Source organism: Lepidochelys olivacea (assembly GCF_965140295.1).
Source record: "Lepidochelys olivacea isolate rLepOli2 genome assembly, chromosome: 8".
Classification (NCBI taxonomy): Eukaryota; Metazoa; Chordata; order Testudines; family Cheloniidae; genus Lepidochelys; species Lepidochelys olivacea.
In genome coordinates this window covers 91891381-91915156 of record NC_140418.1, presented here as the reverse complement: position 1 = coordinate 91915156, position 23776 = coordinate 91891381, and the positions used below count along the sequence as shown (strand labels likewise).

General features: G+C 38.8%; 1 protein-coding gene across 2 annotated transcripts in view; it reads right to left on the bottom strand.

Annotated features, from left to right (window-relative positions):
* Positions 1 to 1942: 1942 nt before the first annotated feature.
* TM2D1 (TM2 domain containing 1) overlaps positions 1943 to 23776 on the bottom strand; it is a 36327-nt gene continuing 14493 nt past the window's right edge. Inside the window, exons 5-8 of one of the 2 annotated variants that reach the window (XR_014712717.1) lie at positions 19365 to 19438; positions 11386 to 11525; positions 5645 to 5800; positions 1943 to 3126 (exon numbers count right to left, since the gene is read on the bottom strand). Coding sequence is in view for 1 of the 2 variants with exons in the window: in XM_084637131.1 (XP_084493257.1) it covers positions 11415 to 11525; positions 19365 to 19438 (185 nt within the window). In the remaining variant the exon portion in view is untranslated. The remainder of the gene's footprint in view (positions 3127 to 5644; positions 5801 to 11385; positions 11526 to 19364; positions 19439 to 23776) is intronic. The other variant, XM_084637131.1, reaches the window with a different exon arrangement.

Here is a 23776-nt window from a genome sequence, read left to right as displayed (position 1 = left end):
CTCCATAGTATCTTACTGCAATGAGCTCCACTGATCACTTGGAAACTTCAGGTACTAAGTGGCATTTCTCACAATGAGAATGACACTATTGTGCCATAGTTTTATTTACAGGTGCAACTGAAGGGGCTGGTTTTAATCTAGGAGGTCCTAAATGGTTTGTCCTCACTACTTAGGGACTCTGCCCCTCTCCATGTCCAATCACAACAAGTGTGATCAGTAGAAGCACTTAGACTAATAGTCTGCAGTTTTAAGTGGGAGGGAATTTGGGTGCAAGCTGTTAATTGGAGTGAGTCCTCTATACTTAAATTCACTCCCCAAGTTGGTTAGAAAGGGCCCAGATGTATTGACTCTGTTGCTATGCTGCATGGTTCACCATTTACATTGGCTTTCCCCTGTGCTGCAAAGGTCTTGAGGTTTCTGAATGACAGAAGAGTCTCTTTTTTGGGGGGATGGGGATTCAGAGTCAATCAACTGGCTCTGAGTCAGTAGGTTAACTGTTTAATTTGTTGTGTAATTATGTATTACAGTTCAGCATGCATTTAGGTTTCAATTGGCCTATTTTATACATTTTCTTATAACCTATAATTCAACACTGCATAGTTTCACCGCATGTCAAAAGTAACCACACTCCAGTAGCTTACTCTTTAAAGAGATTTCTTTACCATTAACTTTGTTACGGTAGACACAGCCTGGACACTGTTAGAGTGACAAGGACTATTTCCTTAATTACTGTACACTGATAATAGCATTTACTCTGGCAGCTCCAGTGCTATTCAATCAAGCGAGATCCAATACAAAAAAGCTGATTTGCCAAAAAAGAGATTAGCATAAGTGCCTACAGTCACATTCTATTTTTGAAGTTAAAGCTACTATCTCTGTGAGCATTTCTTGTGGGAACTTTATGAAGATAAAATGGATTACTCTCATCTGAGATATTTGAGGAGAATTATACTGAATCTCAATTTTTAGACTAATTGCATTTTTATAGAAAAATAATGAAAACAAACACTGTAAAATAAAGAATTGGTCCAATCTGGGTTTCAAAGTGCTAAGGAGCATAGGAAAGGCATATTTATTATCTTATGTGGACACGAATATTCGTCTATTGTGGTGAATTCTGAACTCCCCAATTTTGTACTGCTGGACTTAGTCATCAGCTGATCTTCTGGTGACTAAAGTTGTTGCTTTTTATCATTAAATGCCATTATTTGCAGAAGATCTCATACACGCTGGAAATGCAGACTTCAGCATTATGTACATTTGTAAGCAGAAGGTTAAGCAGGACATTTAAATGGTGAACTAAAATGAGATCAAGGCTTAAAACCAAATTGCAATGGGGTATGAGAGAGGTGGTAAGTGGACATTAATCACCAAGCAGATTTAATCAGGTTTTAAGCACTCTTGGGGAAAACACCCAAGACTCACTCACCTAGGGTCTGATCCTACCAACACTTATGCATGAGAATAACTTTACTCATGGGAGTAGTCCCACTAATATTAACAGTGTTTAAAAAGATCCGGACCGTATTCTGCTTTAGCTAAAATAGCAACCAGACAATAATTTTGTCCTAAGGGGATTTGAGAGTATGAGTAGTTGTAATCTCACTCAAATCGTCACCCTGTGCATGATAACACACATGTGGCCAGGGAGCATAAAGATCCATTTTTCCATGTTCTATTCCTTGCCACAGTCTATTACTCTGACATCAGGATCACAGACCATCAGTTATTGCCAAAGATGGGCCTGCTAAAACCATGGAGCTAGTGCCTTCTCATGGGACTGAGCTCATTGTTTCAGGGACACATTTAGCAATCATAAATCCTGGCTTAGAACACTAGCCCATCTCTACTCTTATTTCAGCACTTGCACAATGGACTTAAACTACTGGTACTACTAAAATAAAAATTCCAAGTGGATAGCAACATTTCCACAGATATACAATTCATTGTCACAAGGCAGTTTTATTAGATACTTCACCATTTAACTCTACTCCCCCAAATACAAAACCATACAACCCCCAAACTCCAGCCCATGGCAAGTTTAATGCCCTCTTTGGGATTGTCTCAAACAGTAGTAAAACAGATCCAACAACCAGGGTGAGTGCAAGATGATCTAGTCTTGGCTGGAGGAGGGGAGAGGGCAGTGAGGGGAGAAGAGGTAGAAGTGGGGAGGTGGGAAATGGGGCAGATATCCATCCATTGTTTATATTTTCAAGGAGTAGCAAAATGAAAAATTCTACAACCCCTTAATTCTGATTGTAGAAGAGGGACAGTGATGTAACTGTTCTCAGGGAACAATATTCTTATTTTATGGAAGGAGGTGAGCCAAGATACTTAAGCTCTAGAGAACCTTTAACACAGGAAGCTATTTATCATAACAAGCTTGGTTGATACTGCTCCCATACTGAACCAATTAGATTAGCCTATTTCGTCATACTTCATAACCTGGGATGATAGGTTTCCAAGCATGGTACAGTGCAGTAATTGAATTTTGATCAAACACACATGGCTCATAACCCTGTATGTGAAACTTTCAGAACAGTTCACAGCTTTTAAATATCCAGTCAACATGTTGCCAAAAGTACAGGATGTACTTGATGCAAGTGGGAAGGAGGAGAGAGAGTGTGCTGTAACTTGGTACAGCTGTAAAACAAACATTTTTTATTCTGATTCTGTTCCTACTTTTGCAAAGGAGCTGGGAGAAAGACAGCGAATGTCAAGTCAGTCACTTTTCTTCCCAGCCCCCATACTTCCCAGATATACACTTACATTACCACATGCTTTTAAATTCAAGATACTGTATTAGATACTAGGAATTGTCTGTTAGCATGATGTTCACTGCTCATGCTTATTTAACAAAATAACTGAAAAGTAGTGCACATCATCCTCTTAATAGGGCTACAATGGATGAGATCATGAAATGACAGCCCTAAAAGATAAAGATTCCTCCTTTCCCCGGCTTCTGCTATTGCCATACAGTGGGGTAGTCCTGCTCTCTTCAGACTATGCAGGGACAGTCAGTCACACAGACGTTGGTATCAGTCAGGTCCTTAGCAGACAGTGGCTTCCCATTACATGTTTTCCGTACGTCTTCCTCTCAGTAAATGCAAGGGGTTTGAAAGAGGTCTATAAAGAGAACAGAAAATAGTAACCATTTCATTCCCAACAATTTTTGGTACAAGATGTTTGCCATAAAATATGTCCAAAGCACTGTCAATCTGAACAGCAAAATGAACATTGTGTGTTTTGGTACTTGTTAAAATAATATGTCTGATAAATACAAGTTACAGCTGCCACCTGGCCTACAACTATCCTAAGCGTGCCAGGGCTTTTTAGAGCAGTGGTTCCCCAACCTACATGTTTCAGTAATAGCACATCACTGCTAACCTCCTTTTCAGATGTGTGCACTCTACCCTGCCAGGGAGCTGGGGCTGCTTCAAACCCCAATTTCATGCAATCCTGTACAACTTAAAGGGATACACTACTGATTCAGCTGAGAGCTTTGTTTATTATGCTGATCCAAATGACCAAAAAAGATTGGGAACCTCCACTTTCATTCTGTGGATTATCCATCTCACAGCCTTCTTACACACCTGTTTTGGAGCACAGGTGGGTAAGAGAGAAAAAGTTACAGCTTCCAAAGGGGAAAATGGTGCTTTCCAGATTTAACCAAAATATGGACCCCACTTTGTCTTGCCTTTGGGTCAGGACCAGGTACAGTGACAGAGTGCAACCACCAATGTAAGCCTTCTAAACGCAGAACAGAGTCCAGGAAAAAAATGACTAACAAGCTGTTGCAGAGAAGAGGAGACAGAAAAAGAACTTAGTGTGCCACACGTCAAAACTGGGTCCAAATTTCAGCTCAAGGCAAGGTTAAAAAACAGGCCTGTTATAATCCTCTTAAAGAGAGGATTTATACAGTAATTACAGTAATGGAAACTGATCTTTATAATTCTTATACCAGCTACAGACCTGGTGTGTCGTATGCATCTGCAGAGGCTGCTAGCTACATTTCTTACAGCCTGCAGATGCAATCTTGAGAACAGACCGTTCAAACCTACAGAGACAGAACTATCAAAACAGGGCATGGGCATGTCCAAGATCTAATTAGGTTCAGGGGCTAAAGATAAAAAAATCCTAGAAGAAGCTGGGAGTGTGCTATTTTTTTCCTGTTAAGATGGAGAGATGCTGTGCAATATATTTTAATTTCTTGTCCATGGAATTTGTGGAACCAAGTTTTCCTTTCACACCATGTAAACAGGTTTAGAATGCATTTGTTTTTATCTTTCCATTTCCTTTCCTTTGTTACAGCCTGAGGTCCACAGAGACAACACAATGGTAACAGCATCCTGTTCTGGCACAAATTCACCTCACATTCACACTCCTGTTAATCTTTGTTGTGCGAGAAAGAACAGGAGTGCTAAATGTCTGCCTGTGTACTAAAGAGCAGCTTCAGCAGACCTAGGAATTCAGCTATGGGGTTTGGTTCCACCTACAGGAAGCAAAAAGAAAAATCATGCTCTCAAGCTTCTGCAGTACCTTATTCCACAGGTCTAGAACCTGCAGCCAAGCTTGTTGCAGTCATCTATCCAGCCCCAGTCCTCCTGACTTCATTTAGGTAAAGGACTCCCTGACTGGATGCCAGGTCATCTCTAATTAATACTAATTAATATAGTTCTGTAGAAGTCCAACTTTTCCAGAGTCCTTCAGAAATTGTGGAAGGAGGTCCACAAGAGACAGGTATTTTTGGCAGCTGACGCATGAATGAATAGGGAGTTATGTACACATAGATGGAAATATGCTTTAAAGTGAAAAAATCCTGATAAAACCATCCTTGAAATATTATGGATCATATTGGTCTTCTAATATCTGGTTAAACATTTGGAAAATACTACAAAGAAAGATAGCAACTTAGGTTTTGTCTACACTGGAACCTGAACGACAAAAGTTTTGTCATTCAGGGGAGTGAAAAAACACCCCCCCACCCCAAAAAACAACAAAAAGCACCGGTGCATCAGCTCTCCTGCTGACAAAGCTACCACCGCTTGTTGTGAGTGGAACTTTTTTGTTGGCGGGAGAGCTCTCTCCTGCCGACAAACAGTGGCTACGCCGCATGCCTTTTAGCAGCACGGCTATAGTGGCACAGCTGTGTCATTAAAAAATGCGTAGCGTAGATGTGGCCTTAGTTTGGTAGGACTAGAAAGCATCACAGTGTAACAAAGACTGGCTTTGGGGTGGGGGCAGAGAGAACAGCAGCAGTTCCTGACTAAAACCTGATCTAACAAAACACTAAAGCACCCGCTTAGAATTAAGCACTTGCTTTGATGGAATGGGGCCTACGTTACTTTTGTGGTTAACTGCCTCCTGCAACTGCTGGTTGAAAAGAATATATCTAGTACATGACTGCTGATTAAGATACATGCCTTTAGTGAGAGAAAAGAGCTTGTGTAAAAAGCCTAAGTTCACAGGTGCATATAAATATATGATGGACCTTTACAACAATGAAGAGAGTGTAAGAACTCAAAGTTACCAGACTGTACACATGTATCTCAGGGAAAGAACTGTATTACAGCATAGTAGAGAAATATAATCAAATCATGTAATTACAGTCACAATATATGCCTATGAGACAGCAGAAACGTACCATTGCCTGTGCAACCTTATCTTTGACATTTTCCCAATTGAATGTTTAAGCACACAACTGTAATGTTCCCAACATCATTGTGTGTACAGAACAGTGATAGAAATTGCAGCAGAAGCAACAGGAAGGGCAGTGGATCCAGAAATGGGCTAAATGAAGCTAAAAAAACATGAAAAGATGGAACACGTGAGAAGACTGAATACACAGAGCTGGGTAAGCAAATATAACCCAATATACTCTTGAGGAACAAAGGAAACCATAGTTGATGGGGTCACAACAGATGTTTTCCAAAAACTGTGACAGAACATTTAAAACACAAAGATCTTCCTGCAGATCTGAACAGTTTTACTGGCAGGCTACAACAATACACCTTTGGAAACAATAAAACCTAGCATTTTAAGGTTTTATCGGGTACAGAAATCAAAGCAGGGAAGTGATATCTCTGAGTAGTAAGTGGAGAGAGAAAAAAGCAGCAGAGTCAACAAAACAGCATCAGGAGACATTAGCTATTTCCCCTGCCATTTAAATCATTGCAGTCCAATAGCAGTCAGAGAGTTTGCTCTTTAAAATGCTTTTAAAACAGTTTTCCTGGAAAACAATGGTATGTGCATATTATGATGATGAGGTATACAGGTTGACGCGCACAACTAATGCAGTCATGTCCTACTCACACACAAAACCATATAACTACACCACAATGTATTCCCTATTTTTATATAAAAATTTAAAATAATTTATATATTTATATACACCCACCTTCTCACTGTACAAATCAATGCAATGTGCCCCAAAGTGACTCCTTTGACTAGGTACTACACTACACTTCAATACTGCTGTAGATAGAAAACCTTACGATAAAGAGAATGAAATAATGACAATGTTTATAGAGAATACATGGTCTTGTGGTCTGACTGGCATTCAGGTAATATGGGTTCAATTCCTGGCTCTGCCACACCTTCAGCAAAGTAGTTGCTTTCTAACCCTAAGTTCCCCATCTGTAAAACAGCAGTAATATTTCACCTCACAGGGCTGCTGAGAGGATAAGTTAATGAACGTCTGTGAAGCAGTCACATACTGTGGTGTTGGTGGTTGAGTTGGGGCAGGAAAATAACTATCTAGATACATGATTAGGATTTTTATTGCCTTTCTCTACAGAGAGAGGCAAACCAACTATTGAGGGAAGAGTTCCAATCCTTTGAGAGGATTGTTCTAAAACAGTAAGATCACTCAAAACTAGAGAAACAATAGAGTGAGCAGCTTGACTTATGGGAGGATGCCACGGCATTCAGCAATTCAGAAAATCATTATAAACACTTAGATGCCTACCACAGCAGATAACTTGTCATGAATTCAGTGGTTTGGATTTACATCTTGCAAAGATGTTTTTACAGTCCTTATGGTAAACATTCAGTGTCTGACTCTAACAGCATGAAAATGCAGACCTCATTACTTCTTTAGTGATCTTGTCATTATCATGTGCCTGCTCAGTTAAGCCTCTCCAATTATTAGTATTGACCACACAGCTGAAGTCTAATCACATGAGGATGCATGTATTGAGCCGCACAAGATGGTTCAAACACAAAATGGTGTGCTGGCAAAAGTTGGAGGAGATATGTAACTAGCTCTTGTGATGTCTGTGACATTGTATGATTAAAATATGACATGCTTCTCATTGTTGCTAACACTGTTATACAAATCTTATACGAAGTATATCATATTAAAGTATCAATGGAAAAGTCACAACCTATCAAATGTGATTATCCTGTTTGTATGCGTGTATCATCTTTGTATCTAAAGTTAAGAATATTGACTAGGTACCAGTATTTCAAATGTGTTTGCTCCTCGGGTAACACCCACCATGTAGTCTACATCCAGTCTAGCCAGTACATTGTGAATGGACCATTCAAGTTGATGGCCTATTAATGAACACAGTGGGCCATGGAAGAAGCTTATCCATGCCTGGTGGGCCTTCCTGTGCATGTTTTAGTCAGAATATGGGTAATGGCCGTTTCTATGACTCACTGAAGAATGCAAGGGCATGTGACTAGCTCATCTGACTCTGGACTCCATCTTGTGCCTGTACTTTTCCACAAAATGCACTGAGGGCTTTGTTTGGGACAAGGAAGTTCCTTTCACATGGCAGAAGGTATAAAAAACCCTGGAAGCAACTCCATTTTGCCTCTTTCCTGCTCTGATCTCTGGACTGTGGATTTACACTAAAAGGAGCATTCCAATCAATGGAATGAGGAGCGTCCAATCTTTTGGAAGTTACCAGAGACTTTACAAGCCAGCAGTTTATTCCACCATTGCTTCAAACCTGATACAAGAACTCTGCAATGCTTGTATGTATGTGATAAGAAGACAGAAAATACTACATTGACTCTATATAAATCCATGGTACACCCACATCTTGAATACTGCGTGCAGATGTGGTTGCCCCATTTTAAAAAATTATATTGGAATTGGAAAAATTACACGGCAACAAAAATGATTAGGGGTATGGAATAACTTCCATATGAGGAGAGATTAATAAGACTGGGACTTTCAACTTGGAAAAGAGACTACTAAGGGGGGATATTACAGAGGTCTATAACATCATGACTGGTGTGGAGAAAGTAAATAAATAAGGAAGTGTTATTTACTCCTCATAACACAAGAACTAAGGGTCACCAAATGAAATTAATAGGCAGCAGCTTTAAAACAAACAAAAGGAAGTATTTCTTCACACAACGCACAGTCAATCTGTGGAACTCTGCCAGAGAATGTTGTGAAGGCCAAGACTGTAACAGGGTTCAAAAAAAGAACACGATAAATTCATGGGTGACTGGTCCATCAATGGGTATTAGCAAGGATAGGCAGGGATAGTGTCTCTAGCCTCTGTTTGCCAGAAGCTGAGAATGGGCAACAGGATGGATCACTTGATTATTAACTGTTCTGTTCATTTCCTCTGAAGCAGCTGGCATTGGCCACTGTTGGAAGACAGGATACTGTGCTAGATGGATTTTTAGTCCATTATGGCTGTTCTTATGGCTGTTCTTATGTTCCTTTGAACTCTCTCATCTTTCTTTTCTTTTATAAATAAGACTTTAGATATTAGATACTAAAGGCATGTTGCATCATACTGGCAACAGTGTGATTGTTGGGTAATATCTGAGTTTTACATTTACCTGGCTATGTGGCTGATCTCTTGGGATTGGAAGAAACCTTTGTTTGATTAAATTGATATTAAATAACCACTCATCATTAAGTCTAGTGTCTGGGTGGTAAAACAAAGGCTGGGATACCTAAGGAAACTGCATTTCTAACTTCTTGTTCACCAAAAGTTTACTTTTGTTACTGGCTTGGTATATCTTATGGAAGAATAACCACCAGTTTGGGGTGGGTCTGCCCCATTTCTCAACAGTTTGTCTTGAATTTGGTATTCTCAGCTGTGACCCACTGAGGCACGGTGACAATGTCAACTTCTGAAAGGCTTCATAGACGCAGCATATTTTGAAGAGGAATGTGAAGGAGAGGGACACAGTTAGTAAGAAGAAGGGTCAAAGGAAAATAATCTGAAGAGAAGAGAGAAATTAAAGTTGGCCAGAACTTTGAAGGCCTTGCTGTCTAGTCATCCTTGGGTGTAACATCACCACCATACACAGGCTCTTAAGTAGAGGAGAGGGAATATGAAATGGGCGGCAAAATCGCACAATCCTGAGCAGTATGAAAAAGACACAAACAATCACTCCATGTTTTGTTGCAGTTATATGAGGGGGAATAAAGGATGAAAACACTTTCAAGGTGGACAGGCCTAAAATAGTACCTGTTTATGCTGAGTCTCCACACAACGTGCCTCTGTACTGACAGATACTCTTCCCTGCTAAACTTTCTGCTCTTGGGAGTGGTGTAATAAAGACATGTACAAACATTTTATATAAACTGATGGACTTGCCAACATGTCAAATTTTCATTCACCTTAAGTTTTCATGCACAAATCAGCCTCAGCGTCATTTAAAAGACAACAAAATGGAATGTTGCAAGTAGTCTGGACATGCTAAATAACTGTTCTTGAACTGTACCTTTCTTAAAATGTACTCAATATAAATAATTTTTAGCCCAATTCATACATGGTTTACTCTTCTTACATGTGGCATATACTGATAACACCTTGACTGCTTAAAAGTAAGGTTATGTTTACGCATGGTGTTTTTTATACTTATCCTTAATTTAGGTTAAAAGGAAACTAAATAGCTGAAATGACACAAATTTTCTATGAAATAGTGGTCTTTGGAAAATTCATAAATCGCTTTAGAAAACATTGATAAGGAAATACTAAAATAGTTTTGAAGGTTGTATATGAATAAAAAATCCAGAAATGTTATGAAATAGGTTATAGTGAAGACAATGTAATGTAGATTTCTGGTCCAAATTAAAACAGTTTTTCTGTAATTCGCTTGTTTCAAATCTACTAAATGGTTAAGGGAATGTTTAAATTAAACAGTATGAAGATATTGACTATCAAACATCAACACTGAAGCTTCTGACTATATCTTTCATGACCTATTTTTGGTAAATCTTTTCCTGACCTGTTTTTGGTAAATCTTGGACGTCACACGGAAGTTTGGTTACAAAGCATTTGGTGAGATGCCAAGGGTATATGTTTCATTAAAATACAAGATGCCTTTGTCAACAAGGACCAAATAAAAGAAGAGCGCTAAGGACTTTATTGCGTAGGTTAGAGGGATCAATCCACATACCTATATTTTATTACATCTTCTATTTAAGTAGTATAAAGAATTTGTACTTCTGACATATGAATGTAGGTACATTAAAACGTAGGTACATATGTTTTGTAAGAACTGTTTTGAAAAAGATGGAGCATAGATGATGGTTAAAAGAATAATAAAGTTGATATCTGACCATGAAAGTCAACAAGTTTGGGGTTTTTTTGAGACTGAAGGTATAATACAGGCAAAATAAACAGGTTTTATTCTAACTTTGATGCATAATGTCTACTGTGCCTGTTGAATGAGGGTGTTCTATTTATGGTATTACACTTTTCTATCCCTTCCCCAGCTGCTGATTATCATTATTAAACTGTGAGCCAAATCAGGCAACCTCACTGAAATTTGTTCTTTACCTTCAAGGAAAACCTCTTTAAATTAATAGGATTGCAAACTATATAAATCCTCACAGATTTTGGACCAATCTTTTTAAAATCAGGCTCTTAAGTCTTTTTTTTCTGACTTTTGAAAAAAATAAAGATGTCCATTTCATAGCTGTTACAGAGGCCTTACAATTCTGGAAACAGTGACATAGGTTTTAGACACAGGGGTGATATCCTAGGCCTCCTGAAATCAATGCCAAAACTCCCACTGACTTCAACGGTGCCAAAATTTCTCTCCAGATACTTTGCCTGAAACCAGAGTAATTTTTATCCCATTAGCTGTTACTAACTCACATTGAAAGATAAAACAATCACAGAGCACGTTGTGAATATCTGCATAACTCACAAGTAGCGCAGCCTAGAAGTCATGAGCTACGTGTTCACAGAAATGGAGCAGCCACACAGAAGAGACTTGGAAAATGAGTACCTCTGATGTGAAGTCTTGCGCTTGATAACATTTCTCTAATATCTTTACCTGCTTTTTTCAATACACAACATTTAATAGGCAGTTACATAGTTCTAATAAAGTGTCATTAATATAAATCAGTTATCAGGAATTTCAGTGGACTACTGAATCCAATAAATCAAAATGCACCTGTGTATACATGATACTTCCTGCCAGACTTAAGGATACATCTGTGTTTTTCTGAACGTCTCATTGGTAATACTCAGCCTGGTAAGCCTTGCTCCGTAGTAATCTATAATGTAACTAGAGCCATCGGAAGGTCCAACAATCTAGAAAAAAAAACAAGATTTTCCAATATTAATTAAAATGTATACACTTTTTGTGCTAATGTCTCAATTATTGTTAATTTGTCCCTCACAAAATTAATCATGCTCAATTTACAAAATATAAACTGGATTCATTTTGAAATTGTGCTGCAGTTTAACCATTTTAGTGAGTATTCTCTTTGAAGCAAGACTTCCCTAGGGCTTGTAATCAACCAAATTACAGTGGTGAATGAGCTGCTAGACTCTGGCCTTAGATTGAACCTATCAGGATTTGAGCCACAGCAGGCTGCCTTTTAGAAGATCTTTCTGACAGATGGGTGAGCCCCAGAAAATGTCTCCATTTCAGTAATAAGGGAGGATAGATGGGAGAAAGAAAGAGATGATGGCAGCTATTTTGGGAATGTGAAACTGGTAAAGAATGGGGCCAAAGAAGAGCTTCTCTGGGATTTTTCTGTAATTGATAAATGGAGGTAGAAAGCCCAAGGAGATGAAGAACAAGAAGAGAAAATTGGCAGGGGGGAGGTGTGAGGGTAAGAACTGTCCTCAACTGTGCCTATCTCTGATGGGAGGCAAGGCTACTGGCGTAAGGTAAAGTTTTAGAGCATATATAATTTAAAAACCCTGAAAAACACTAACATAATATATATTCTTTTATAAAACACCTGCACGTTGAAAGTTATGAATTGAATTTTGTTCCATTCCTGGCCCTCTCTTGTGCTAAGGCTACCAGTTGTAGCTAATGGGAGTTGATTTTTGAATCATGAACAGTATCAGAAGGAAGGAGGAGAATGAACCCAGAATCTTCTTCCCTTGAAAGCATAATGTCCAGAAGTGAAAAAATTAGCCCACAGGGAGGCAGCATGGTCTACTGAATAGGACAGAGGGCTGGGAGTCACAAGACAATTAATTAGTTTGCTAGCTCTTCCACCATGTAATCTTAGGCAAATTGCTTCACTTCTGTATAATTGAGGACATTTGGATTCCATGATGATGGACATGGAATAAGAACCTGAATAAAGACAGAATAGGCCCTAGAATGTCAATCCTTTGCTGGCTGTTTTCAGAGTATGGTGCAAAGCCCAGTTACTTCAGTTGCTTTATTCTTGACCTTTTTGGCACTCCTTCTCTCCCTCTACCCTTCATTCTTTGCACCAATTGAGAACTGATCCCTTTTGCTGATGAAGGTTTCTCTGCTTTGTGGGAACATCATTGTATCTGATTTGATTATTGTTGTCTTTCAGATTTTTAGACTATTTTGATGGTGCTTGAATGCCACAGAGTTGATTAAGTAAAATTCAACGTGTACTGTGTGACAAAATTATGTATCAAGCTATTCACCCCTGCCACTTGGTGCTTTCTTGAGCAATCCCTTACAGAATGGTGGTTGTTACAGGTTGAGAGATGTCTCAACTGACTTTTGAGAAGCAGGACAATGAGGCAACACCATTTCTTCCCTTAACATGTTACAAAGCTTCCCCCCACTCTCTCTGCACCACAAAAATCAGTTCAGATGGCAGAACTAAACCAAGTTGCCTTCAATCCTCCTTTAATGCCTTCTTGATGGACCAGCAGGTATTGCCTTTATCTCCTTCAGAAACACATGGAATTTAACCACCTTCAGGAAAGTTCATGGTGTCCCTGTGCATACAGCTAATTATGAGGGGGTTCTGAGGGAAGAAGGAGAAAGGCAAGTAAAAACTGCTGCTGAGCAGAAGCACTACATGCCAAAAACCCATACTGAATATTTACAGCCAGGTAACACTAATAAGCAGCAAATGCTCCATGTTTTGCTTCGACTAGCACTGGGGAAGAAACAGTAGGTTCAGCCCCTAGTATGTCTATGACTGAATGCACCCCTATATTCACACCCTACACACCACAGTAATAATCTTTGTACAAATTATGCCTTGTAAGGTTGTACCCCTATGTTCACCCCCTTTATAGGACTATGATAAATCTTGTACAAAGCATGCCTTGTGAGTATCATTTGAAAACTCGTAATTTGCTGTTCATTATTGTTCTAGTAAAATATATGTGGCAACGTTGTATGTAAAGCTATAAGATACTACTATATGATGTTACTAAGACATATTCCAAATCTGGAGAGAGGTCACAATCTGGTTCTCCAGAGACAAAAGGCTAGTGAATGCCTCAGCCAGGTATCAATAAGATCAAATGGGCCTGGTTAAGTTGCCTTTCTTTGGCAGGAAAGAGGGTGTGGATAAAAAAAAATCTACATCTTCACAAAGGAACAGCTGGGAGTTTCCATCCACACAGACTTTTTATCTACTGAACTTTAGCTGGAGATGACAAAGAAGAGAAGGATCTCTACCCACAGCATCAACAGCACTTGAAGAACAAAGGAAGCAGCATAGGACTGGGGAGGGATCCTGACTGAAAGAGTTTCAGCCAGCAAGACTGTTGGAACTTGTGGTGAGAGAGACCTTTGCTGTGAATTCACTCTAGCTTGTTAAGTTAGCCAGTAGTTGTGTTTTACTTTTATTTTCTTGTAACCAATTCTGACTTTTATGCCTCATTACTTGTAGTCACTTAAAATCTATCTTTCTGTAGTTAATAAGCTTGTTTTACTGTTTTATCTAAACTGGTGTGCTTGGGAAACTCCATTTGAGATAACAAGATTTATGAGTATCATTTTCTATTAATAAAATGATGGAGTTTATATGAGCTTGTATTGTCCAGGAGAGGGCTGGGCAGTACAACACATACATTTCTGGGAGAAAGTCTTTAATGGGGAATTTGCTGGTGTTACTCTGTAGTGTAATTCATGAGTGACTGGCTATAGCACTCATACTCCATAGCTGGGAGTAACTTACATGCTGGAGGCTATATGTGAGCAGACCAGGAGTGGTAGCTCTCATGGCGAAGCAGTGTAAAAGGCACCCCAGGTTGAAGAATTGAGGGGACACAGCTGTTCATCAGTTCAGATTGTACTCTGGGTAATGTCACAAAGGGATCACTAATAACTCACTGTCAATAATATCATGGTGAAATGGCTATAGCAACATTGTATGTAAAGTTATGAATATAAGCTGAAATCATGACTGAAGCATGTTTATCAGACAAATCTGGGAAGGGGGTAAACCTGTATCTCAAAGACAAAGGACAAGGTGACACTTCTTACCAGGTGTCATCAAAACTGATGGCCAATCACCTGTCAAGTGGCCAATCTTTGGCAAGGAAGGGGTCAGGAACAAACAGATCTGCATCTTAGCAAACAACAGCGTGAAATCTCTTTCATCAAAGATTCCTTGTCTCTATCCTCACAGCAGGAGTGAACTTTATCTAGGGGTAATCCTCAGGAAAATGCATTTCAAAGGGTGATTGACCTATACAAGTGAGGGCCAAAACCACCCCAAGTTCTCTCTCCCTATTCATCTCTCCTTCACCTAAGATGACAAAAGAAACAGTCTTTTGACTTTGGGAGCAGATCCTAGCCCGAGAATTTGGTCAGCCATGTTACTGGGAGCATGTGTTAACAAGTTAGACTTGGTTCAAGGTAAAATTGTTAAGTTTTAGCACTAGAAAACATTTTATCTTCATTTCTCCTGTAACCATTTCTGACTTTAAGGCCTTATACTTGTACTCACTCTGTTTGTAGTTAAATAAACTTGTTTTATTCTTTAATCAAATCTAATCCAGTGTTGCATTCAAATTGAACTGTATGGGTAACTCCATTTAAAAGGAAAGAAACCAACAGAACTCCATTGGCCATCACATACAGTCCTCAGCTAAAACCTCTCCAATGCATCATCAGTGATCTACAACCCATCCTGGACAACGATCTCTCACTTTCACAGGCCTTGGGAGGCAAGCCAGTCCTCGCCTACAAACAACCTGCCAACCTGAAGCATATTCTCACCAGCAACGACATACTGCACCATAGTAACTCTAACTCAGGAACCAATCCATGCAACAAACCTCGATGCCAACTCTGCCCACATATCTACACCAGCGACACCATCACAGGACCTAACCTGATCACCCACACCATCACCGGTTCATTCACCTGCACATCTACCAATGTAATATACACCATCATGTGCCAGCAATACCCCTCTGCTATGTACATTGGCCAAACTGGACAGTCCTTACGTAAAAGGATAAATGGACACAAATCAGATATTAGGAACGGCAATATATAAAAACCTGTAAGAGAACACTTAAATCTCCCTGGACACACAATAGCAGATTTAAAGGTAGCCATCCTGCAGCAAAAAAAACTTCAGGACCAGACTTCAAAGAGAAACTCCTGACCTTCAGTTCATTTGCAAATTTGACACTCTCAGCTCAGGATTAAACAAAGACTGTGAATGGCTCGCCAACAACAAACGCAGTTTCTCCTCCCTTGGTGTTCACACCTCAACTGCTAGAAGAGGGCCTCATCCTCCCTGATTGAACTAACCTCGTTATCCCTAGCCTGATTCTTGCTTGCATATTTATACCTGCCTTTGAAAGTTTCCACTACATGCATCTGACAAAGTGGGTATTCACCCATGAAAGCTTATGCTCCAATACATCTGTTAGTCTATAAGGTGCCACAGGACTCTTCGCTGCTTTTCCATTTAAAATAGCAAACTACTGGATATTGATCCTCTTAGAGGGGCAATGGACCTAAAATATCTGAACTGTCCAGGAGAGGGCTAGACAGTACAGAATATGTGTTTTGCGGGAAAAATTGGGACTGGGAGTGTGTTGGGGTTGCCCTATAAGTGGTAACCAATGTTAGTGGAAACCAGAGTGTGACTGGAGTATGCTGGCAGGCTGCAGCTATACACAGACACTCGGGGTGTGCCCAGCCTGCTGCTGGCTGTTTGTGAGGGGCTCAGGTTGGGAACTACAGCGGCAAAACATCATGAGGCATCCCTGGTTGCAAGGCAGATGGCGACACAGCTCCTCACTGGTCTGGACAGCACACTAGAATGTCATAATGTCATACAAACATGGCAGCTAAAGAACAGTGGTTTAATGTACATATACAACCATCTGATTTAGAATCTTTAACACAGAAGACAATATAAATGACATAGAATGCACATGTGCCTTTGTGGCTACAGTGATGAAGTTAAACAGCAAAAGCTCAGTTGGGCTTTAGTTCAGTCCAATTAGTTTAGCAATAGCTACTAAGGTAATAACTTCAGCATTGCAGGTTTTATTTTTGCAGGTCTGTATTAGAAAAGAATATGCACGTTTATTCTAAATTTTCTTTACAAATACAGTAGCATGAACCACAGACAAACTGTTCTTTCTTCTCCCATTTGGTCCATACACAATGTTTGAGATGATGGCCCAAAGAAAAAATGTTGCTACCCCATAGGGGAGTAGGAATTGTTTTGGGTGGAAGGAGCCAAGATAAATTAAACAGTGTGGGAAATAAGTGTATGTAAAGGTCTATGATCAACCGGAATAAGTATTCTATCAAATAAAGGTAAGTTATTTTAGCCTATTGTGGCCACAATTTATAGTGGCCTTACAAAACAGGTTGTATGATGGTGCGAGGATTTGTGCCTTTCTATTAAGATGTAAAGAAAGTTTACAACTGACAATACATTCTGTATATTTTAGCACAGGAGAGAGAAGTTACAATATTCTCTTTGGCCAGGATCAAGAGTTAACTATATTTTTGTTCACCTTCCTCCCCAGTGTACATGATTCCATCATTGTGATACTGATGATTTGCCTCAAGAAAGTGTTCATGAGAAAAAGCACATACTGAGGTAAAACTACCAACTGTACAAAAAGCAAAAATTGAACAAAAAAAATTGAGTTTAATTATTCCGGATGGGACTGATTTAAAAAAGATAGTTGGAAATCAAAAAAAAACCAAAAAAAAAACCAAACCCAAACAAATTCTTCTAAATAGACCCATCCTGGAATAGAGAAACTCTTGCCGCTTTGTGAGGCCACAAGATATCAGTTGAAGGCCTTAATCTTCAGTAATCCTAAAAAGACCCCTCTCAATTAACATAGGTCATCTTTTTGCAAATATAGATAAAATAGCAACATCAACTTTCTCCTTCTCCACCCTGCAGTCCCTGAAGTAATGGGGTAGGCCAGCAGCTGTTCATATGTAAACTTGCAACTGAATTTTATTTATTTCAAAATATTAAATATAGAAGTTGAACATCACATGCATGTGTACCACAGCGCAAAACCCATGTGTTATGCCTTCTTCTTTCTCACTCTTCTACAATCGTCTTGTGTTAGAAACACTGACCAAGCTGCTTCTAAGCTCACCTTTTGATTGAAAGGGGGAGGTCTGTTTCTGATGTTTATAGAACACCAGTCACTACAGTATTTCCCTTTCCACTCTGGCGAACGTGCAGAGCACCAACCAGAAGAAGCAAAGCAGAAATGAAAATGGAGCAGGGTAGCCAGACCATGACTGTGGAGATGTATACTTACCACATACTGTTTTGCGAACAGAAGTGCTGGATATAGCCATTTGTTTTAAGTTTTAAAATGGCACACAACATCCAACACATTCTGGTTTGCAAAGCAAGCATGTGGTTGGATTCCTGAAGTTTAGGAAATAAATGCACACGCTTTACAAACTACCTGGGACATTTTTAGTGTTTACTATTCGGCATTGTCACTGCCTCTTTTCTCCTGGTCTCCAGTAACTTGCTGTGTTTGTACAAAGAAATACTGACTAGAATCCAGATTTCTGCAGCACCACTGGTCACCATTTCAGAGGCTGGTTAATCTTAATAAGAAACTCTGATAATCTATGGTTTCAGAGTAGCAGCTGTGTTAGTCTGTATTCACAAAAAGAAAGGAGTACTTGTGGAACCTTAGAGACTAACCAATTTATTTTAGCATAAGCTTTTGTGAGCTACAGCTCACTTCATTGGATGCATTTAGTGAATTTCCACTGAATGCATCCGATGAAGTGAGCTGTAGCTCATGAAAGCTTATGCTCAAATAAATTGGTTTGTCTCTAAGGTGCCACAAGTACTCCTTTTCTTTTTTCTGATAATCTATACATGTCAAGGAAAGGAGGAGATTTTCTTCAAAGGTGCCTAAGTCCCCATTGGCTTTCTGTGGGGCTGTGGCACTTAAGTGCTTTAGAAAATGTCACCCTAGGTATAAGAGTAACAGCCGTGTTAGTCTGTATTCGCAAAAAGAAAAGGAGTACTTGTGGCACCTTAGAGACTAACCAATTTATTTGAGCATGAGCTTTCGTGAGCTACAGCTCACTTCATCGGATATAGCTCACGAAAGCTCATGCTCAAATAAATTGGTTAGTCTCTAAGGTGCCACAAGTACTCCTTTTCTTTTCACCCTAGGTAGTTAGGTTTATCCCTGCACCCTCTTGAATGCATTTACACACGTCTTCCTGGTGATGTGTTAAACCAGGGATCCTAAATAGAAGCAGTCATAAGATCCTGTGGTATTTACCACTCCAAGCCACATGTGACCTGGCCAAACTACAGTGCTGGACAACTAGATTCTGCTTAAGTTCTCAAGTAGTTTTAATAAGATACATCAGTCTTCACTCTGCCATAACACATATATGCAGTGTTGCTTTGTGTGGTGAAAAAGCTTCCAGGTTACAACTAGAGGTGGTTGCACTGCAGTGACTGGAAGAAATATCTAGTTGGCAATTTATTTTAAGGTCAAATCTATTTATATTTAAATCTATTTCCTATGATGCACCCTCTGCAACATCATGACTGAGAAATAAGGACCTGGATTTTAATGTGTAAGATAGTCAGAAAATTCTCAAGAAGCCAAAAACAGACTGGCCCCTTTTTTGGACTTTATCAAACTTCTAATAAACAAAAAATGGATTTGTATCCTAGTTTGAAAGTGTCAACTTACCTGCATTGAAATGAGAATGAAATCAATTAGGCTACCAATTCCACAAAACCCTACAGTGCAGAACTTTAACAAACCTAGAAAGGAAAATAAAACTTAATTACAGCCTTAAGCAATTCTCTATAAAGTTTATGGTACTTTACAGTTTCCAGGTGCATAGGCATTTCCCCCATCTGACCCCCCCGGGACATTTTAGCATGTGAGTGAAATTAACACAAGAATCTTTTAATTAATTATCAGAAAGTCTTTACATTTTCTTTACATTTATGCACCAACCTGTAAAGAAACTTGCTTAGTTTAAAAGATTTAAACACAAAGTGAGTGTAACAGACATAATTCTGAGAAAAGGAAGAGAATGAACACATTAGTGTCAACTTAAATTACTGAGTTTTTCCTTTCTCTGGCTGGATGCACAGTTAATCTTAAAAGAAAGAACAAAGAAATCTTTGCGCATTGGAGCTCCAAAACTTATTTTAACATGAAACACTTTCTACTGTCTCAAGTTGTAGAACATACTAATTAGACTTTGGAAACAGCTGCTGCATTACATGCTGGGTTTGAATAATGTTCTCATTGCTAGTGTATACAATACTAATGTTTAAGGGGTTGCCAACAATGTAGATACTTTTCTAGGAACTTACAGACATATTCCACTGCATTTAGAATGAATACATGGACATGACTAACAAATGACTGTTTCACTGAGATGATTTTCCATTAAAGGTGAGGCAGAACTGTAATAAAATGTGGAGATACTTAGAGGATGTCTTTAGAAGCAGAAGGTTGCCTTAAATAGTTTATTGAACAGACTTCATTGTATGTGAACACTGTAAAAATTTCAAAAGCATCAAAGTGACTTAAGAAACTTAAACCCCAAGGACTTTCAATAAAGCTTAAGGGGATAAGTTACTTTTGAAAATGTGTCTCAGTCTCCTAAGTCACTTAGGCTCTTCAGAAAATTTTATCCAAGATTAGAAAGTGTAAAAAGGAATGTTTGTCTTTAACTAGATCAAGTTAATTGTACGATATTGTATGAGGAGAACTGTGCCGTCTTCAGCAGCGAAAACAAGTTTATACCTGCGTGTAAAATGCACAGCACACTTTGGATGCAACAGAAATCAACATGCTGGAAATACAGGATACATACAGCTATATTGTTAACAAAATTGAAAAATGGAAACCTAATAATGAGAATGTGACTCTTGACCAAGAGGAAGAAAAACATTTAGCAGGCCGGCCTTCCAATGGAGCAAAAATAATTTCACTATGACTCTATAATATGAAATGGTGTCAATCAATGAAGCATACAAGTCATGTTATATGTACAAAATTATAAATACATAAATGTTTAAAACAAATTGTTCTCAGTGGTTGGTGTCTGGGACTTGCAGCAGCCAAACATTTTAAGCTTTGACATCAGTATTGGCTGTAGTGTCAAAAAACATAAGGGCAACAGCCAGGAAACAAATGCCAGCAACAGGGGACAACAGTTCTGAGTTAGGACTAAAATGAGGCACGCCAATTTCTCTGGTAAATACTAGAGTACCAAATTTATTATCTCTGCAACTAGAGCATTCCCCACCCAAAGTATTCGTGGATAACTCTTCCATCTTTTGTCATGCTCTCAATACATATTCTGAACCCCACTGGGAGTTGGCATTTTAGGGACCCAACAAGCCACTTTCACCCCACCATCTGTACTGGCGTCAGAATCAGAGACAGTAGCTCCAAGTGTGTAAGCACTTTATGTATGGAATTAGCTGCAAGATTTTATCATTCTAGTCACTTTCATTCTCCATTATTGGTTGTAGAAACACTTATTGAGCCCAATTTTTGCTTTGGGGAGTATGGGGAGGAAATGCAGGAAAGGAAGCAAAGACAGAAAGGAGGAAGAAAAAATAAACAAACAGTGGAAGTGGCCAAATAACTGTAAGAGTAGAGGGGAAAAAACAGGCCATTATATCACAAAAATTGTGGGTTATTTAAGTTTAGGGGGAGGCACTCCAAACCAGCCTTCCATGTAACAAACTAACTTGTTAATCTGTATTCAGTAGTTTGGATGAACCAGTGCTCCCTCTAAACACAACAGAGGGAAGTTGTCTGCATGGGTGTTTGTAATTTTCATCACATTTCTGCAAAATATTTCAGCACTATTTACTCTTTAGTTCTGCTTCTTTCAGGGAATGGATGATCCCAAATAAACTGACAGTTGACAAGCAAGCCACTGTATTGATTTTATATTAAAATAAAATGCTGCAACCCCAGTGCCCATCCCCCAGCCATCTTCAAGCTATTCTGAATATCAACAATGACACTTGGTAAAGAGTTAGAATTTTGCAACAATCCATTCACTAATCAAACTTCAGACTTTCTACAGGAAAGGTCTTGATGCTTTAAGGGTTTGAGCCTTTGATTACTGTAGTAAAAAAGTCTGGGATCTTGTAGTTAAATCCATCCTAAGTGAGGAAAAAATATCAGAAAAATTAGGGTGGATGCCTTTGGAGCTAAAAATCCTCAATTACCTTTTTAAAAGATGACTACCATAAAGCACAAGGGTAACTGAATTTTTGTGAACCTGAGAAATTTTGGGGATTATTGCCCTTCTGGATAATGTAAGATGCTCAAGGCTCTTGGAAGATATGCAATGCCAGCCATGCGTCTACTGGAATCAACCTTCAACCCATGCTGAGGGCACCAAGGACCTGGCTCCATAGTTCAGGGGTTAGAGCATTGGTCTTGTAAACCACGGATCGCAAATGGAAACCTTGCTGGGGCCTGAGCAGCAGTTTCTGGCTGGACCTGTTGTCCCACCTCTCAAATTGCAAGTGTAGATTTAATAGGGATCGTACTAACGTGCAGAAGAGGAGAAAGTATTTTAGCTGGAGTCTAAAAAGAAATCTAAGACTGAAACAGGACTACACTTATTTCCTCTACATGTGAATAGTGTTACTTATTTGTAGCTGTAAATTAATTTTTTTAATCGACATATTGCAAGAGATAAGAGCATGTGAAAGTACTCCGAGTTTCAGAACATCTTGTAAGCAAAGCACCTGTAGAACATAGGAATTGCCATACATGATCAGACTAGTCCAGTAGCCCAACAGTGTCTAACACCAACTGCTTCAGAAAAAGGTGCAAGATGCCCTACAGAGAAAGTCTCTTCCTAACCCAGTTGGTTAGAGGTTGGCTAAAGCATAAAGATTTACTTTCTTTCAGGGTGGATAAAAATAAATGATTTAAAAAAAAATTAAAAAAACAAAGATATTTTTAATTTATATCTGATTTTTTTATAAAATGCTTTTTGAGGAAAAAACCTATCTAAAGATAAAGATATGTTATAGCTCAAAGATATCTCATCATGAAATAGGGATTATAAATTCTAATTCTATAGTATGAAACAATATATTCATGTAATGTTTAAGAAAAGTTTTGTAAATAAGTTCCAATAGTTCATGGATTAGGGACCCAATCTTATGGGGTTCAAGGGACTTCTGTATAGATTATTTAGGTTAATCTTTCTATCTACTCAATGGGACTCAGTGATCAGTCTAGAAGATAGCATCAGAGATGCTTAGTTTTGCAGTTCTCAAACTGTGGATTTCTGTCTCCAGAGATAACATGCTTGTTAACAGCAAAAATGTTTTTAAATAAATAATATATAAAGGAGAGAAATAACAGACTTCAACCCTATTGTCCCTCTGCAAATTTGCGTACACAGAGTTAATCCCTTACCTCTCTCTAAAAGTGCAAAGTTTCAAAAAGTTCAATGAATAGAAGATTGTTGGGGCGGAATAGATCTGGACAAGGAGAAGAAGTCTGGAGATAAATGTGAGAAGGGAGGGACAGGCAGTAGAAACAAAAGTGAAACTGTTTGAGCAGCATATTCCAGAAGTCTTCAGATCTCTGAGTGTAGCCTTCACTGATTTGAGATCTACCATACCATTCTCTCACTAGAAGAGACCCAATTTGGGAATAAGAACCATTCAAGAAATATATGTTTGCTGATGATGTTTTAAAGAAAGTGACACCAGTGAACTGGTGGAAGTTACACAAGCACTTGGATTCAGAGACTGTTGAAGTGATAATCTCACTTTTAACAGCAGTAGCTTCTTCTTCTTGTGTAGAAAGAATATTTCTCTTCCTTTGGACTAATTCACTCCAAACTGAGAAATCGTTTGGGACCTGAAAAAGCAGGAAAGCTTATTTTTCTTTTCCAGATTATGAACAAACAGGAAAATGAAGGTGAAGATGATGGGGTTAGCTGCAGAAGCCAATGTTTTAAGTTTCTCATGTTGACCTGGCTGACAGTCGATTTAATTTTTGTTTTTAAATATTTCGTTTAACTATTTTAGTTAAAAACAAAACAAACCTGATTTTAAAAAACTTGAATGTTTAGCTAAATTCAAAAATTCATA